Genomic DNA, 16,409 nt, shown 5'->3' on the forward strand with positions numbered 1-16,409 from the left:
TTGATTATATTTACCCTGGCTGAAGAGACGGAAGTGGTATGGCTTGGAGGGGGGACCCTGGCTGCTGCAGTTGATGAGGCGGACCACCACGCTGTAGTCCTGCTGGTAGCGAAGGCTGTAGAACTTGGTGGAGAGCACGTTGAGCACAGTGGTCTCCTCCTGCAGTTTGTCGCTATAGGGCGGGGGGCCAAACAGCTGCACTAAGAAACCGCTGGCCGTCGCCGCGGTGATGCCGGTGTTGCCAGGGAGACGCCAGTGCACGGTGACGTTACGACCCTCCACTGAGCTGGTGTCAATCTCCGGCTGAACTGTAGGCTCTATAACAACAAAGGCAACGGGGCTTAGCAACAATGTCAATCAAACCTGTTGCTAACGCTAGCAGGAGTGACCCCGGGGAAAGAAGCTGCCTGATTTGTCTGTTATCAATGTTCATAAGTTTATTTATGGACAAAATTAGATGTAATAAAAACCCCAGGATCATGTAGAGAGGCTTGGAGTTGATGGAGCCGGAACCACGCCCATGATCAGCTATGTCCATTTATATATACAGTCTATGTTTTTTTCACACAAAATACTAGTACTTTCTTTGTCATCATGTGGTCGTAGTCATACGCTAGTTCTAATATAATTTTTAATATTGATCAGTACCTCATTTTCGATACTTTTGACAACTCTGACAAAGTAAAATTATTTAAATACACGTTTAAAAATGTACTTTAAGAATAAAAAGTAAAAGCATTTCACACAAGTGTTGCTCATTTGTTAAAGTGTTAATGTAGTATTGTATTGATTAAAATGAGACATATTTTGGTCACAGTATCAATACGAATCAGTTTGTTAATTTTTCTTCTGAAAAATAACCCCTCAAATCATATGAAAAGTACTTTTTACTTTTCAGTCCTGTTCTAGAATGTAATGGAGTAGAAAGTACAGAATCTGCTCTAAAATGTACTGAAGCAAAAGTAAAAGTATCCACTGTAAAATGTACTTAAGTAAAGTACAGTTACTACTTTTACTTCGTTACCTTCCGCCACTGCAAACGACTGCCTAAATAAAGTCGCCCTTTTCCCCAACAGTAATAATTCTCGACCACTTTGACCTTCAGTCCGACACTGGTTAAGTATGTAGTGGCTGTGTACAGTATCTCGTGTGTTTACCGGGACAGTCGGTGTCCATGATGGCTTCCGGCCCCAGAGCCCCCTCCCCTCCCTCTCCAGGCCGGCTCAGCTGCACACGGATGCGGTACGGCGTGGTGGGCTTCAGGTTCATCAGGTTAATCGGCTCTTTGTCACTGTACACTGCACACAGACAATACATACACATATTATAATGTTAATATGAACCATCTTAACTGGTACTGAGGAACGGCAGTGAAAACATTATTCAAGGTCCTATATTACACTAAATGACTCTTGTGAGTGTTTCCTGAAGCCTAAACCTGCAGGGTTTGTGTGTTAAACATGTGAATTAAACAAAACACAACTCCAGGTCTGTTTGTGACGAGGAAACAACATTAAAATACTGTAATAGGGGCTCTTTAAATGAAAATCTGCAGCTGAAGCCTGGTATGAATAAGACTCTCGTGCCTGGATGTTTGTGGTTCTGGCCTGATTTATGGAGCTGGTTGCTTCTTGGACAGTTTCAAACTCAGGAACTCAAACTTCTGCTTTATATTATACAAGGAATACCATTTCTAACATTCCCTGCACATTGTTTCAACAAATATAAACAGCAAACTAGAAACACACACAGTAACATAATCTGACTGGTGACTGTTCACACACAGTAATTACAGTATTTGATGAAATGTTACCCCATACTCTTAAATATGACTATTTTAATAACTACTTACTTACACTCATCTGTAGGACATACAGTAGAAATGTATGAGTATTTAGTAAAGATGCACATATATGATTGGAACATTTGCTGTATTGGTTCTCTTCAATTAAATCCAGTTTGATATAATCTCAGAACGTCTCACAATGTTTGAGTGGAGTTAATATCTCCAACAAACCACACCTCGATTTACCCAGAAGCCCATTTATACAAGTCTATCCCGGCAACACCACCTGTCTCCGCCCTCTCTCTCAAAAAAAAGCACAATTTGAACGCAGTAATTTAAGTATTTCAAACTGCTTTACAGAATAAGAAAGAAATATTAAAATCACAAAACAAACAAATAAAAACATGAATAAACACTGGCTCCTGTGGCTTAGAGAATAAACTTTAAAGCAGCTCTGCTTGTGACAAGTCTCTCCATGGACCAGCACCAAAGAACATCTACTACATGTTAGAGCCACATGAACCATCTCACACTCTGAGGACTTCAGGGGCCCTCCTTCTGATGTAGTCCTGGTTTAGTCCTGGTTTAGTCCTGGTTTAGTCCTGGTTTAGTCCTGGTTTAGTCCTGGTTTAGTCCTGGTTTAGTCCCGGCCTCCTGCTGGTCCCAGAGTCAGGTCTAAACATGCTGAATCAGAGTTTTATGCAGTTAAAACCTGGAACAGTCTTCCTGAAGATGTGAGACAGGCCTCTACTTTGACAATGTTTAAATCCAGGCTCCAAACGGTTCTGTTCAGCTGTGCATACGACTGAAAGGGTTTTATTCTGCACTTTTCTCCTTTAATGTTCATTCGATGATGATTATTTATGTTTTGATTTGTTGTATTGTGATTTTAATGTCTTTCTTATTCTGTAAAACACTTTGAATTACTCTGTGTACACATTGTGCATGTAAACAGAATCGCTTTGAGTTTTGAGTTCATCTGTTCCACATTTTAGCTGCATAAAATTAAAACTGTGATTCCCCATGTTTAGTCCTGACTCTGGGGCCAGCAGGAGGCCGGGACCAAACCAGGACTATACCAGGACTGAACCAGGACTAAACCATAACTAAACCAGGACTAAACCAGGACTCAGACGTGAAAACACTGTGCTACACTCATATATTTTGTCTCCGCATTTCATTTGCTCTTCCTCGTGTTTCTTACCAATAATCGAGGACCAGGAGTCTCCGTTCTCCACTGGTTTGTACAGAAGTCTGATGGACACAATGGGACCGTCTCCTCTGTATGAGTCCACAGGCATCACCAACAGCTGCTTACTCCACCTCTTCAGCAGCTTGGGAGCGGTTATAGCCACCGGGGGCTCTGTGGAGCACAAAATGGACACAAAATTGACTCTTGTGAGCATTAAGTCATGTTCTAATGGTGTTTCCTCCTCAAAAACAGACCTGGAGTTGTCTTTTGTTTCATTCACACACTTTATTATTAATCTGTCGACATCTCCAAAGCTCAAAATGCTCTGTTCCACCTTGTGATGTCATGAAGTAGTAGTTTTCAAGTTAACAGCTCCTTTTACCTTTAGTTCAATAGAAATTGCAAAGTGTGCGGAGTTTAAAAAACACACTGAAGTGCTTCCTGTGTTACCACATGACATCACAAGGTGGAGTTCAGTTCAATCAGTGCAAGTTGATTCAGACAAATAACACAACATCTGTAAAGAGGAGTACTTTACTTCTATGGTGTATTTACTGTAACACATAACATATTTAGATCTCCATGTTTCCATTTGTTGTTTTGAAAATGCTATATTCACCCAAAACAGCGTATAAACATGTTTAATAAGTTTTACTTTCTGCTCTCCGTACTGTCACTCCCCCTTCAGAGCGCTATCACAACACAATTAGCTGCATCCCACTAATGAAACTACTGCACATCACACCAGGTTTGTGAAGTTGCAGTGTATTGTTTTGTATCATGTTTTTGTATATTTATGGAGATCGCTAAATCATTCAAATACGCATTGATGACATCCTCAGGCATGTTTTTGATGAGGGAATAACGTTATTGTTCCCTCATCAAAGAAAGCTCTTAAAAAAATCTATTTTGCATAATCTCTGTGTAGGTTTAACAAGAAGATAAAATTATATATACATAAATAAATTAAAGAATAGGTTTTGCCTGTCTCATTTTAATCAACCAACATAAAATAGCAAATATGAACAATATAAAAACATTACATTTTAGTATTTGTACCACAGGCTGTATAAAGAAGTTCAGCCACAGCGTTCAGCTCCAGTCAATTGAAGCTCATCGAGGCTAGAGCAGTTATAGCGGAGAATTTGGTGCCGAGTTCATTATTTGGAATTCCAACCGCGAGTATCGTAGCAACCAAAGAGCCAATCAGGAGTGAGGCTGTTGAAGGTAACGCCCCTTCCTGGCCACACTGCTGGTTTAGCCGGGAGCAGATGCTTAGCAACACTGTTAATCAAACCTGTTGCCGACGCTAGCAGGAGCAACCTCAGGGAAAGAAGGAACAGGATTTGTCTGTTATTAATGTTCATATCTTGATTTACAGACACAATAGCGAAATAAAAACCCCAGGATCATGTAGAGCGAGTTAATACGAACATTTTAAGACCAGAGCCAGAGTCGACAGAGTTAGTTCTCCCATGATAATTTTTTACTTGGAACACGGTGGCTAGCAGGTTAGCTATGTCCATTTCCATATACAGTCTATGATTTGAACACATACCTTTGATGGTGAGGTTGAACTTGCGGGAGTCATGACCTCCGATAGTGGACACTCTGCACTCCCATTGTCCGGCCTGGTCTGCTTTAACACGAGGGATCTCAAACCAGGCGGTGCTTTTCTTTGAGTCCTGAATGGTGTGATTGGCCTGAAAAAAACATAACAAAAATACATTTACATTGACTTAGCATAGTGTAATGTTTGTGTTCTGTTTGTGGGAGAGCATTAAGAGTAACAGATTTGTCAAATTAGCAAGGAAATAGCACACCAAAGACGAACAAAAGAAAGTGAGTATCCCACTTAGAAGAACGTGCTCCCTGTAGACTGATAAGGTCTTATCTACTCAGGCCATTCCTCCTTAGGACTTCCTCTTAGCTTCATTAATGTAGAAGTCAAGTTTTAAAGGAATGGAACACAAGGCAAGTTTATTTGTACAGCACAGCTCAGAGCAAGAAAGACATTAAAATCACAATACAACAAATAAAAATGCATAAATAATCATCATAATATGAACATTAAAAGAGAAGAGTCAGAATAAAACCCTTTCAATCATATGCACAGCTAAACAGAACCGTTTGAGCCTGGATTTAAACTTAATTGTCAAAGTAGAGGCCTGTCTCACATCTTTAGGAAGACTGTTCCAGGTTTTAACTGCACAAAACTCAAACACTGATTCAACATATTTAGACCTGACTCTTGGACCAGCAGGAGACCGGGACTAAACCAGGACTAAAACAGGACTCCATCAGGAGACGGGTCCCTGAAGTCCTCAGAGTGTGAGATGTTCATGTGGCTCTAACATGTGGGAGATGTTCTTTGGTGCTGGTCCATGGAGAGACCTTCTCACAAGCTGCTTTAAAGTTTATTCTCTGAGCCACAGGAGCCAGAGACCTGAGCACAGGACACATGTGTGAAGTACTTCCTGGTTCTAGTCAGGACCCGAGCAGCAGCGTTCTGGATGTACTGCAGCTGTGTTAAGGCTCGTTTGGAGAGGCCAGTGAGGCTTTGAAACTCTTTGGAACTGTTTTGAATCTAGTTAAACTTTTGTGGTATAAAGGACTTCTAGAGGTACAGTGAGCAGTCTCATGGGCTTCATACCTTGATCAGTGTACTGTCCAGTTTCCGTAGCTCAAAGCTGTCGTGGATGGGCAGTGGGTTCCCTGTGGCCGTGCAGCTCACCTTCGGACTGGAGTTCAGATTCCACTCCAAATTAGTATTTAAGCCCAAGATTTGTGGAACTCGGTCTAAAAAGAGAAGGCAGAAGTTGTGTAATCCCCCAGTCGTTCAGGTATAATCCATCGTAAAAGAAAATTTCAAGTCTGTCAACGGGACAAAACGTTGCAGGAGTGAAGTGGATGAGCAGCCAAATGTCTTCGCTCCTACAACTCAGACGAAAGTTAAACATGGAGGCAAAACAGTTTAAAATGTACTTGTGTCTCTATAGTTTTAATCTCTGACACCTGTGGATAATCATTATGTTATAATTTACACATTTTAAATCACAATATTCTTCTAAAACGACTTAATAAAAGAAAAAAATACGCTGACTTCAGCGTTAGAAAACTGCGGTGTCCAATGGGAGCTGACGTTGCCATAAACGTCATCACATCTGTCCATGGGGGTGGCGCATGCTGTCGGCGCCCCCTATGAATAGCTGCACATCACACTAGCGAGCAGCCCTTTTTTTTTCATTTGTACCAAAATGACTACGCGACGCTCCCGAATCCTACGAGTATCACCGATTAAGAAAATAAAACTGGAGAAGGAAGTGTGTACGTCTCAATGGGCGTGTATCGGTGGAGGTTAAACGGGGTAGATAGATTAAAGATTACTCCAACTTGAATCACTTCAAATACAACTTCAGAGGCTCAATGAGAAGAAACGACTAGAACATGGTTAAAATCTCTGAAAATATGCATAATAGGTCTGCTTGCCATATGCCATACTGTGGAACATTCCTGGCAAACCAATAACGTCTCCATGGACATTGTTTTCATGAAGATACCCACCAGATTTGTCACAGTGCTCCCCCCTCCAGCCTAATGGACACTGGCATCCGCCGAATCGATGACAGACGCCTCCGTTCTGACACCTGCAGTGCAGCTTACAGTCGGGCCCATACATGTCACTGTGGCAGGCTAACAAACACAGCACATTTGGTTTATATTGCGGTTCCGTTTCTTCTACATTGGTGACAGATCAGAGTGATTGCAGCCTTACCGTGCTCACAGTGCTGCCCGAACCATCCGCTGGCACAGGAGCAGCCGTAGGGGTCGGGCAGGCAGAAGCGCAGGCCTTTACAGCTGTGGTCAGATCTGCAGGACTCTTGGCAGTTTTGTCCAAACATTCCTTCTCTGCAGGCTGGGATCGATCACAAAGAAAAACTCACACATGTTAGTCTCCATGATGTACGAGTCACGCTTCCAAATGCCACAAACGTCAGACTGAGATATGACTCAAAACAGGAATGAAAAACAAACCTGTTTCACAATGCATCCCCATGAATCCTGGAGGGCAGATGCAGCCTCCATCAGCGTCGTGGCACACTCCCCCGTTCAGACACTCGGGGCACTGCTGGTCACAGTATGTGCCCCACTTGTCTTTGGGACAATCTGAAAGAAATGTACTGTGTTAAAGCTGCACTGTGGAACTTTTCTCTCAGAGGGTCAGCCTACTACTTGTCTCCATTGAGATGTTATTGCTTTGCTAAGAATGTTTCACGATATGGGATTAAACGTATCTATCTCTAACTCTGAAGTTATAGTTCAGAGGTGACCTAATCTTACACGTCATGATGGATTCTTGCGATATTCATGAGAACCCATGTTGGTGCGCAACCCGCTGGTGTGACAGGGTCCAGCAGGTGGTTGGTTGGCGACCAATCACAGAGCAGCACTGAAGCTTGTGTAACGAGCCCCACACCTACTGAGAGTGTGTTGCTGCCGAATAATATGGGGCCCTGATTGGACGCAATTCCAGACTCGTGAGGGACACAGTTAGGGGAGAGAGAGACAGAACGGGGAATCCACATTTTTCACCCGGGTTACACTTGGCCGAAGCGCGAAGTAAATCAAAACAAACATGGTGACGCCAATCGATGAACAGCCTATTTTAGAATCAATATTTGCATTTGTGAAGAGGGACAACGTCTGTAATTTTCTCTCACCTAGATGTAATAAAAGTTAGATTTTTTATCTTCTTATGCTGTTGTGACGCTTCGACCAATCACAAATAATCATCATGGCGTTCCTTGATTTCTGATTGTTTTTAGAGCCGTCCCAGACTGATAATATGTAGAACTCAACTCAGAGTGACAAATATCAGTCTGTGTGAGCCTGTTCACAGTAAGAAAACATGTTTACATGTCGTATTCTTTTGTCATTATAACTCCAGCAATGTAATAAATGCAAAACAAATAGGTATACAGTTGTCCCTCACTATAACGTGGTTCACCTTTCGCTGCCTCACTGTTTCACGGATTTATTTAGTGCAATTTAGCTTTTTTACAGCGTATGAAGTGCAATAAACAGCCTTAAACATATATAATAATTGTAAAAAAAATAAAGCTGACTACTTTGCGGATTTCACCTATTGCGGGTTATTTGTAGAACGTAACCCCCGCGATAAACAAGGGACCACTGTAATGCCATACTGTGCAACATTCAAAGCAACATCATCTCCACGGAAACAAGTTCACAGTAAGAATACACGCTTACATGTCATATTCTTTGCTCTTTAAAACACCAGTAGTGTAATAAATGCAAAACAATTTGGTATAGCACCAAACTGTGGAATGGCAAGACGAGCAAATGGCGGACCCCAAATTAGAAAGTTACATAGTGCATCTTTAAACACTGATATTGAGTATATAAGTGAGTGCGTATGATATTTAACATGCAGAAGTGACTAACCTCTAACAATCAGCCTCATCCATGCCCCGTTCACAGGGCTGTCCCCCACAAAGCTGGCACTGTAGATCCCCTGGTTGGCAAAAGTGGCATTTTCCACAGTGAGGACAGCAGTGCTATTCACCACCTCATTGGAGTGAGTCATGTAATAGTAATTTCCTGAATCCAGATTGAAAAAGAACAGTAAGATGAGACATATTTGGGTAGTTTCAAAGCTTAAATGTAATGCCACTCACCGTTGTACTTCCATGTTACGTCTCTCTTCTGGGGGCTGAGCAGCTGCATGCTTATGTTGGCCGTTTCCCCTTTGTTTATCGTCAAGGTGAGTTGAGCGGGAAGAAAACTGGCTGTGATAAGCAAAGAGAAGGAACTTTGGCAAAATGAACTCAGCGAAACAAACTCAGCATATGGCTCAAGACTGAACGAAAAACACATCATCTTCAGGCTCAAGTTTGTCCACATTGACCGCATTTTCCGAAGTATAAGTCGCACCAGCCAAAAAATGCGAAGAAGAAGAAAAAACATATATTTCACGTATAAATTGCATCTGAGTATAAGTCGCACCTACAGCCAAACTATGGAAAAAGTGTGACTTATAGTAATATAATTCTTGTATAAATGAGATTTCAACACACTTCACAGAAAATTAAATCTGGAACAGGCCACACTCTTTCACTGACTTTCACTGTGGCTGAAACATATTCCTAATAGTGCAATAAAAACGGGCAGTTTCAACCAGGAAGACAGCCTTTCCTTTCCTTTCCTTCCCACACTCAGCGTCTGTCATGATCCACACATTACAGCCTACACCTTTTCCTCCACCCAAATCTCAAGGTTCAAGGTTTCTTTATTAGTACCTGCAGATAAATTTATTTCCAGATGGGATTTAAGCTGTCCAAAAACACAGAAAACACAGAAAAAACACAGAAGCGCTGCACACCAAAGTCTCACCACAGCCTTCTGTAGTCACCAACACAACTGTACTGCACTATACAAGCCTGAGGTATGTGAAGGTTTTGAGCTTTTGCCACACTCCCGTTTTAGTCGATTACTGGTAGAGATGCACCGATCCAGCCTTTTCTGTCCAAATACCAATATCAATTTGAGTGTGTGCCGATACCAGATGAGCCGATACCAGAGCAGAAACTGAAAATATGAGTTATTTCCTTTAAACTTTAAGCTTTATAAAAATAGAAGTGTAATATTATGACACATTTTAGGCCAACATTGTTCCATAAATTGCCTTATTTCACCAGTTTATAAACCAAAATGGGATATCGACTGAACCGATATCTTAAAGTCAATATCTGGTCCACCAAAATGTTCGATATCCAATATCTGACACCGGAATCATATTGGTGCATCTCTAATTGGGAGGACATGTCTTTAATCGATGTCAGCCTCGTAAAACTGTTTTCACCCCAAGGAACTGCATAACGTCAGGGCCAGTGTGATGACACAGAGGTGTGCCGGCTCCATAGACCTGACCTTACACAGCTGCTGAGTGGAGTCCAGCTGTGGGCAGGGCAGACGCACCAGTGTACCCGTCCACGTCACCACCTGGTGCGGTGAGTTTCTCCCTCAAAGCCAGGTTATACATAAATAACTGATCAACAAAAGAAATGACTCTGTAACGCCACCTGTACCGCAGCAGCAGAACAATCAGCCTCTTAAGCTACTCCATCTTCTTCTCTTCATCATCACAGAGTTATGTTTTAAAACTTAAACTGTTCACCGCCCTCACTCCTGACAGTTTTGCAAGTTTTTACATGACCAGTCAAATCCTTGGACATACAATCTCATTCATTTTTTTAAATTTTTTTTTGCTACTTTCTACATTTTATATAATTGCAGAAGACATAAAATAAATACAAAGTAAAATATATGGAATTATGTAGTGAAGAAAAAAAAAAAATTAAATAATTCTACTAAATATTTTTTTCATATTCAAATCCTCAAAGTACAGAGCTTTTCCAACATCAAACTCCAACTTCCAACTCACCCATTCACACACATTCATACACCAGTGTACACAGACACTGGGTTAAGCGTTAAGTTAAGTGTCTTGCCCAAGGACACAACGACAGCATTCATCTGTGGCAGCTGGAATTGACTGCCGAGTTATTTAACTTTTTTTCTTTACTATATAATTCCCTCCATCTTACTTCATATATTTCATATCTTCTGTGCATTTATAACATGTAGAAAGTAATAAAAAAAATAATAAAATTGATCTAGAATGGTAATTGGCAGCACTAACCCCGGTTGAAGTTGTTGATCATGGTCACTTTCTCCTGCTGCGCCCCCTGCGGAGTGGAGACACAGTAGAAGATGCCGATGTTCTCCAGCTCCTTAAAGTCGTGTGCCATCACCTCCTTGTGCCTCGGCCTCACCACGATGAACTTCTGGTTGGGGAATTTGAAGATGTTGTTGTCCCGGTGAATGTCCAAGCCGCTGTGGCCCTGGCCGCGCTCGCCGTTGATGCATGACATGGAGAAGTGAGTGATGCTCGAAGCCTCCGCGGTGGAGGTCATGGTCAGGTCGAGGACGGCACCTGTGGGAGAGGAAGGTGTGAGGATGATGAACAAAAATATGTAAAGATGAAATAGAGCTCGGCGAGATTACCACAAACCCACAAAACAATTCATATCTGTATATTACTTTTTTGTTGACTTTTATGCATAGACTGTATATATAAATGGACATAGCTAACCTGCTAGCTGCTGCGTTCCAAATTGGAAGTGATCATGGGCGTGCTTTCAACGCCATCAACTCTGGCTCCAATTCACTTTCTATTGAAAAACTGTGTCCCCTCTCTCTGTAACTGCTGCTGTCAGACTCGTCATTTTGGTCTTAAATCTTCATATTAACCCGCTCTACATGATCCTGCTTTTTTAAATTTCACTATTGTGTCTGTAAATCAAGATATCCACATTAATAATAGATAAATCAGGTGCCTTCTTTCCCCGAGCTCACTCCTGCTAGCTTTAGCAACAGTTTGGATTGACAGCATTGCTAAGCATCTGCTCCCTGCTAAACCAGCAGTGCAGGCGGGAAGAGCCGTCACCTTGTCGTAAATGTAGAAAAATACACTTGAACTGAACTGAATCTCTTTGTTCATATTAATCCATCACAATTTTCGAGTCAGTTTTTATTTTTGTCTTATACATGACCAGCCAAAATTTGGACATGTTTTCATTTCTGTTTCTTCTTTATTTCCAGAATTATTTACCCTGGAGATTCTCACTGAAGCATCAAAACTATGAATGACACATGTGGAAGGAAGCTAACAAAAATAAACTCAAAATAACTCCAAACTTGTTTTAGGTTTTAGATTCTTAAAAATACCCTTTACCCTTTCTTTTGAACCCTGGTTCCACTTTGGTTTATCTTGACCCTGATGTGGCCCAGCTGTAAGTGAAACCCATTTCAGGGACTTCATGATGAAGCTCATTGAGGGAAGAACAAGGGTTTGAGCTGCACAAAACAAAGAGAGGAGACTCTGAGGATTTGAAGATAAAATATATATAGTTCACTTATTTAACCTTTTTCTCTTTGCATAATTCCATACATCTTACATATATCTGATGTCTTTATATGAAATGTAGAAAATGGTAGAGAAAAGCGTGTCCAAACTTTGACTGGTCGTGTATAATATACTAAATTATGTAGAAACAAACCATACAGATATTTGATCAAGGCCTTTAAACACTAAAACAGCCAAATTTCTTCTTTCAAACTTTAAACTCTGCTCCAGACCACAAGCTTCCACAGACACAGAGCTGGCTGTAGACCCGAGCTGATCCCCGACTGTTCAAATGTGACTAACTGCAGGTTAAAGTGCACTATGGAACTTTTCTGGTGGAAGGCACTCGCTTCTCTCAATACAGATGTGATTGGTTTACCTGAAGTGCTCCACAGTATGGCCTTAAACTTATCTATCCCCATGGAGACAATCAAGTAATCCAAACTGCTCAAGTTACAGGTCATTTTTTCAGACCAAAGTTTTGTTTTCATCCCTGACAGTTTGGACTGCTCACTAGCGCCTCAGAGTGGTCATGTGATGTTACTGTGACGGGTCCGGTCAGCTGATTTAAACAGGTTTTGGTGCTGTCTTCCTACCAGTGGAGGCACGACGACAGCGCCATCTGCAGTCCGACTTCTTCAGGACAGTATCCCAGGTGTGTGAGAGTAAAAAGGCCCCTCGTCCCGGTTTAAGTCCTGTAACTGCAGATGGCTCTGTCTTCTTGCCTCCACCAGTAGGACCACACTGCCAAAACCAGTTTTAATCAGCTGACCAATCACGGTACATCATGTGACCACTCTGAGGCGCTAGTGAGCAGTCAAAAGTGTCAGGGATGAAAACAAACTAAACATTAGTCTGAAAACAGAATCTATTCAAATAAATTAACAGAAGATCAGATGAACCTCACTGGACAAATTACAGGTCAGATCTGTGGAGAGGTGAATCCATGTTTATAGCTGTAGTAATAAAAACACATGTAATTGAATAAATGCAAGACAGAGCTTAGAAATGTAATGCCATACTGTGCAGCATTACATTCAGAACTCCCACCACAATACTGCAACGTGTATTTTACCATGACAAGTACTACTGCAAATACAAGCTGCAATAAAACTTGTGTACTTCAGTTTTACTGTAATTCCACACTGTTATAAAAGAAAAAAAAACATATGTAAAAGAAAAAAATCCAGCCTGAACAGGTGTTTAGTGCTGGACATCTGCTGTATTTGGCAAAAATATCAGGACTTTGAACAGGCTGCTGCTTCAAAGCTGACACTGAACTTGGCCTATTTAATACAGACATAAACTGGTATTCTGTGCAGGTGGACTGGACCCCTGCCACGCCGCGTAAACGCAATCAGACCTGTCCTTGAGTCATGTTTTAGCTCCATTTTTTGACATGAATCTGGGAAAGCAAATCGTTTTTCATCAGATATTTGGCGCACATGTTGCTCAGACGCCTTCAGCACGAGCTGATCCTTCCAGCTCTATCTCAGAACATAGAAACAGCTGAGTACTACAAAACTAGTATCGTGAGTGAAGCGGCACCCCCCTGTCCTGTTATTCAGCCTCTGGTCCGCGGGACAATGGCAGGAAGCGCGGATGAGCTCCTGTTCCCTGAGGGCGCACGGAGCCAAACTGGAGGTCAGGGACTTTAACATGAAAACACCACATCTATACGAGTCTGCATGAAACAGTGCGCATTTACGCTGCACAGAGCGCTAACTTTAGGTAAATACTTTGGAAAAACCATAAAGAAAATAGGTCTGCTTAGAAATAAATACATAAAGCAAAACGTGTTGCGCCAACGTGATTTTTTACCTGTCCACTCCACGACGCACAGCAAACCCAGGCACCACAGCATCACGCGCCCCATTATCCACTTTGGCTTTGTCTCTAAACTGATAGAGCGCTGATAATCCAGACTGAGCGTTAATCAAAGCGGAGAGAGCATCCAGAGCGGAGACGCAGCGCCACGGGGCTACTGACGCGCCGTTTGGATCATGACGCGCCACTTTTCCAAAATCCGTTTTCAAAGAGAGAAGTTTGTCCCGTGAAAAGTCCAAAGATCCAAAGATGTCCCGGTGATGGCTGTTCTCCAGAGCCTTTAGGGTAAAGACTAAAGGTAAAGACTGGCTCTATCTGGGTGGGAAAGGAAGGAAGCGCGTCAGTTGAGCAGACTGCGCGCGCTGCACACCTCCTTATGGATTTTACGCGCTTCAACTCTGCCCATCAGCGCCATCTCCTCAACACACGCCAAATCAGATGCAGAGACAGTATTTGATAATTACACTGCAGCGCGTTGAAATAAACTGCCCACGCCATGATGATGAGGTGGTAAATCATTGTTATTTTTGTGTTTTATGTTGGTTATATTTGAATGACAGCTTATAACTCTGTGGACAATACACAAATGTAATACTTACTTTCTTATAAAGGTGCAAAATGTTTTGTTTCCCATGCAGCAGAGGCCATATATCACACAAGGGAGGATAACTGCTATGTTCAGGTCATTTTGGTTATCTGTGGTCATCTGTAGCCCCCCTCTCATCTCAGTAATGTGTGACCCCCCACTCTGGGAGGGTTATAAAACACTCAGCTTGTTCGACTTTGCTTTAAATTTCTTGTCTATAGAATGTTTAACCCCCACTCTAATAGACTCTGCACAAGACGCTGCACAAGAGTCTACTAGATTCCACACAAGACTTTGCATCAGACCTTACTAGACTCTGCACGATACTCTGCACATGACTCTGCACAAGATTCTTCACAAGACTACTAGACTGCACAATATTCTACTAGACTCTGCACAAGACTCTGCACAAGATTCTTCACAAGACTACTAGACTGCACAATATTCTACTAGACTCTGCACAAGACTGCACAAGACTCTTCACAAGCCTCTACAAGACTGCACAATATTCTACTAGACTCTGCACAAGACTCTACTAGACTCTGCACAATATTCCAATAGACTTTGCACAAGACTCTACTAGACTCTGCACAATATTCTACTAGACTCTGCACAAGACTCTACTAGACTCTGCACAAGACTCTTCACAAGACTCTACAAGACTCTGCACAATATTCCACTAGACTTTGCACAATATTCTACTAGACTCTGCACAAGACTCTACTAGACTCTACTTCAGACACTACACACTTGACTCTGCTTTGAATTTTGCTGGACGCTGCCTTTAATCCAACTCTATTGCTGTAACCGACAATAAAAATCTACAGAATGATGTCCATGCCTCTGCGTCTGTTCTTCATGCAACAAAACAGAAACCGACAGCTCTGAGCATCGAGTCTTCGTGTGTTCCATTGTTTTGACGGTAGCCCGCTGTTTGACCAGAGCATGTCATGTGTTGCCAAAGCCAACAGTTTGTTCTTGTGAGTGGGATCCAATCACTGACCACTGCAGCTCAGGAAATGATGGACAGGCTGCGTGTTGTGTCTGCGCTCATAATCTTTATACGTGCTCCATTATCTGTCTCATAATCTTTTATAAGTCTTTAATGGTCACTCAGAGCAGAACTGAGGCTTCATGTCACTGTGGAAACACAGTACACTTGGACTTGGTTCAGCTCCTTATTGTTGAAGATTTCCTGTTTTCCTTTTCAGAACATCTCAGGCCAAACAAGACAAAGTGAGGAAAAAGCTGCAGACTTGTAGTAAATAACAGAGTCTGATGAAAACACTTTAAACACATTTAAATAACACGCAGTCTGATGAAAACACATTTACACGTCATATTAAACACATTTAAATAACAGACAGTCTGATACAAAACACATTTACACGACACATTAAACACATTTAAATAAAATACAGTCTGATGAAAACACATTAAACACATTTAAATAAAATACAGTCTGATGAAAACACACTTATTTGAACCTATTTGAGAAATATTTCATTTAACTGAAAATAAACGAAAATATTTCAAACTAAAGAAAAGTGGATTTTGACTTCAACTATAGTCACAGAGAAAAGTCACAACAGAGACATGTTTGAGGAGAGCCTCACCCCCTCCCTCACCCTCTCCCATCCTCCCTCAAACTCCCTCACTCTTCTCTCACCCCCTCACCCCTCCCATCCCATCTCACCCCCTCCCCGATCATCCCCTCCCACATTCTCTCCCTCCCATCCTCTCTCATCACCTCTCCCATCATGTTTTCCCTCATTCTCTCCCTCCCATCCTTCCTCACCCGCTCCCCCATCACCCCCTCCCTCATTCCCTCCCATCCTCCAACACTCCCTCCCATCATCTTCTCCCTTATTCTCTCCCATCCTCCCTCATTATCCCCCCCCCCCCCCCCCCCCCCCCCCCCCCCCCCCCATCCTGCCTCACTGGCTCACCCTCCCTCCCTCCTCCTTCACCCTCCCTGACTCTTCCTCACTCCTCCCTCGTCCCTCCTCTCTCCGTTACCCCCTCTCTC

General features: G+C 42.2%; 1 protein-coding gene across 1 annotated transcript in view; it reads right to left on the reverse strand.

Annotated features, from left to right (window-relative positions):
• tie1 (tyrosine kinase with immunoglobulin-like and EGF-like domains 1) overlaps nucleotides 1-14,127 on the reverse strand; it is a 31,101-nt gene extending 16,974 nt beyond the window's left edge. Inside the window, exons 1-12 of the mRNA XM_033965094.2 lie at nucleotides 13,789-14,127; nucleotides 10,702-10,995; nucleotides 8,678-8,788; nucleotides 8,445-8,600; nucleotides 7,014-7,145; nucleotides 6,754-6,894; nucleotides 6,543-6,671; nucleotides 5,632-5,777; nucleotides 4,537-4,681; nucleotides 2,991-3,149; nucleotides 1,158-1,298; nucleotides 15-317 (exon numbers count right to left, since the gene is read on the reverse strand). Coding sequence (XP_033820985.2) covers nucleotides 15-317; nucleotides 1,158-1,298; nucleotides 2,991-3,149; nucleotides 4,537-4,681; nucleotides 5,632-5,777; nucleotides 6,543-6,671; nucleotides 6,754-6,894; nucleotides 7,014-7,145; nucleotides 8,445-8,600; nucleotides 8,678-8,788; nucleotides 10,702-10,995; nucleotides 13,789-13,843 — 1,912 coding nt within the window. The 5' untranslated portion in view covers nucleotides 13,844-14,127. The remainder of the gene's footprint in view (nucleotides 1-14; nucleotides 318-1,157; nucleotides 1,299-2,990; nucleotides 3,150-4,536; nucleotides 4,682-5,631; nucleotides 5,778-6,542; nucleotides 6,672-6,753; nucleotides 6,895-7,013; nucleotides 7,146-8,444; nucleotides 8,601-8,677; nucleotides 8,789-10,701; nucleotides 10,996-13,788) is intronic.
• Between the last annotated feature and the right edge of the window lie 2,282 nt (nucleotides 14,128-16,409).

This window comes from Periophthalmus magnuspinnatus, chromosome 4 (genome assembly GCF_009829125.3).
Source record: "Periophthalmus magnuspinnatus isolate fPerMag1 chromosome 4, fPerMag1.2.pri, whole genome shotgun sequence".
Lineage (NCBI taxonomy): Eukaryota > Metazoa > Chordata > Actinopteri > Gobiiformes > Gobiidae > Periophthalmus > Periophthalmus magnuspinnatus.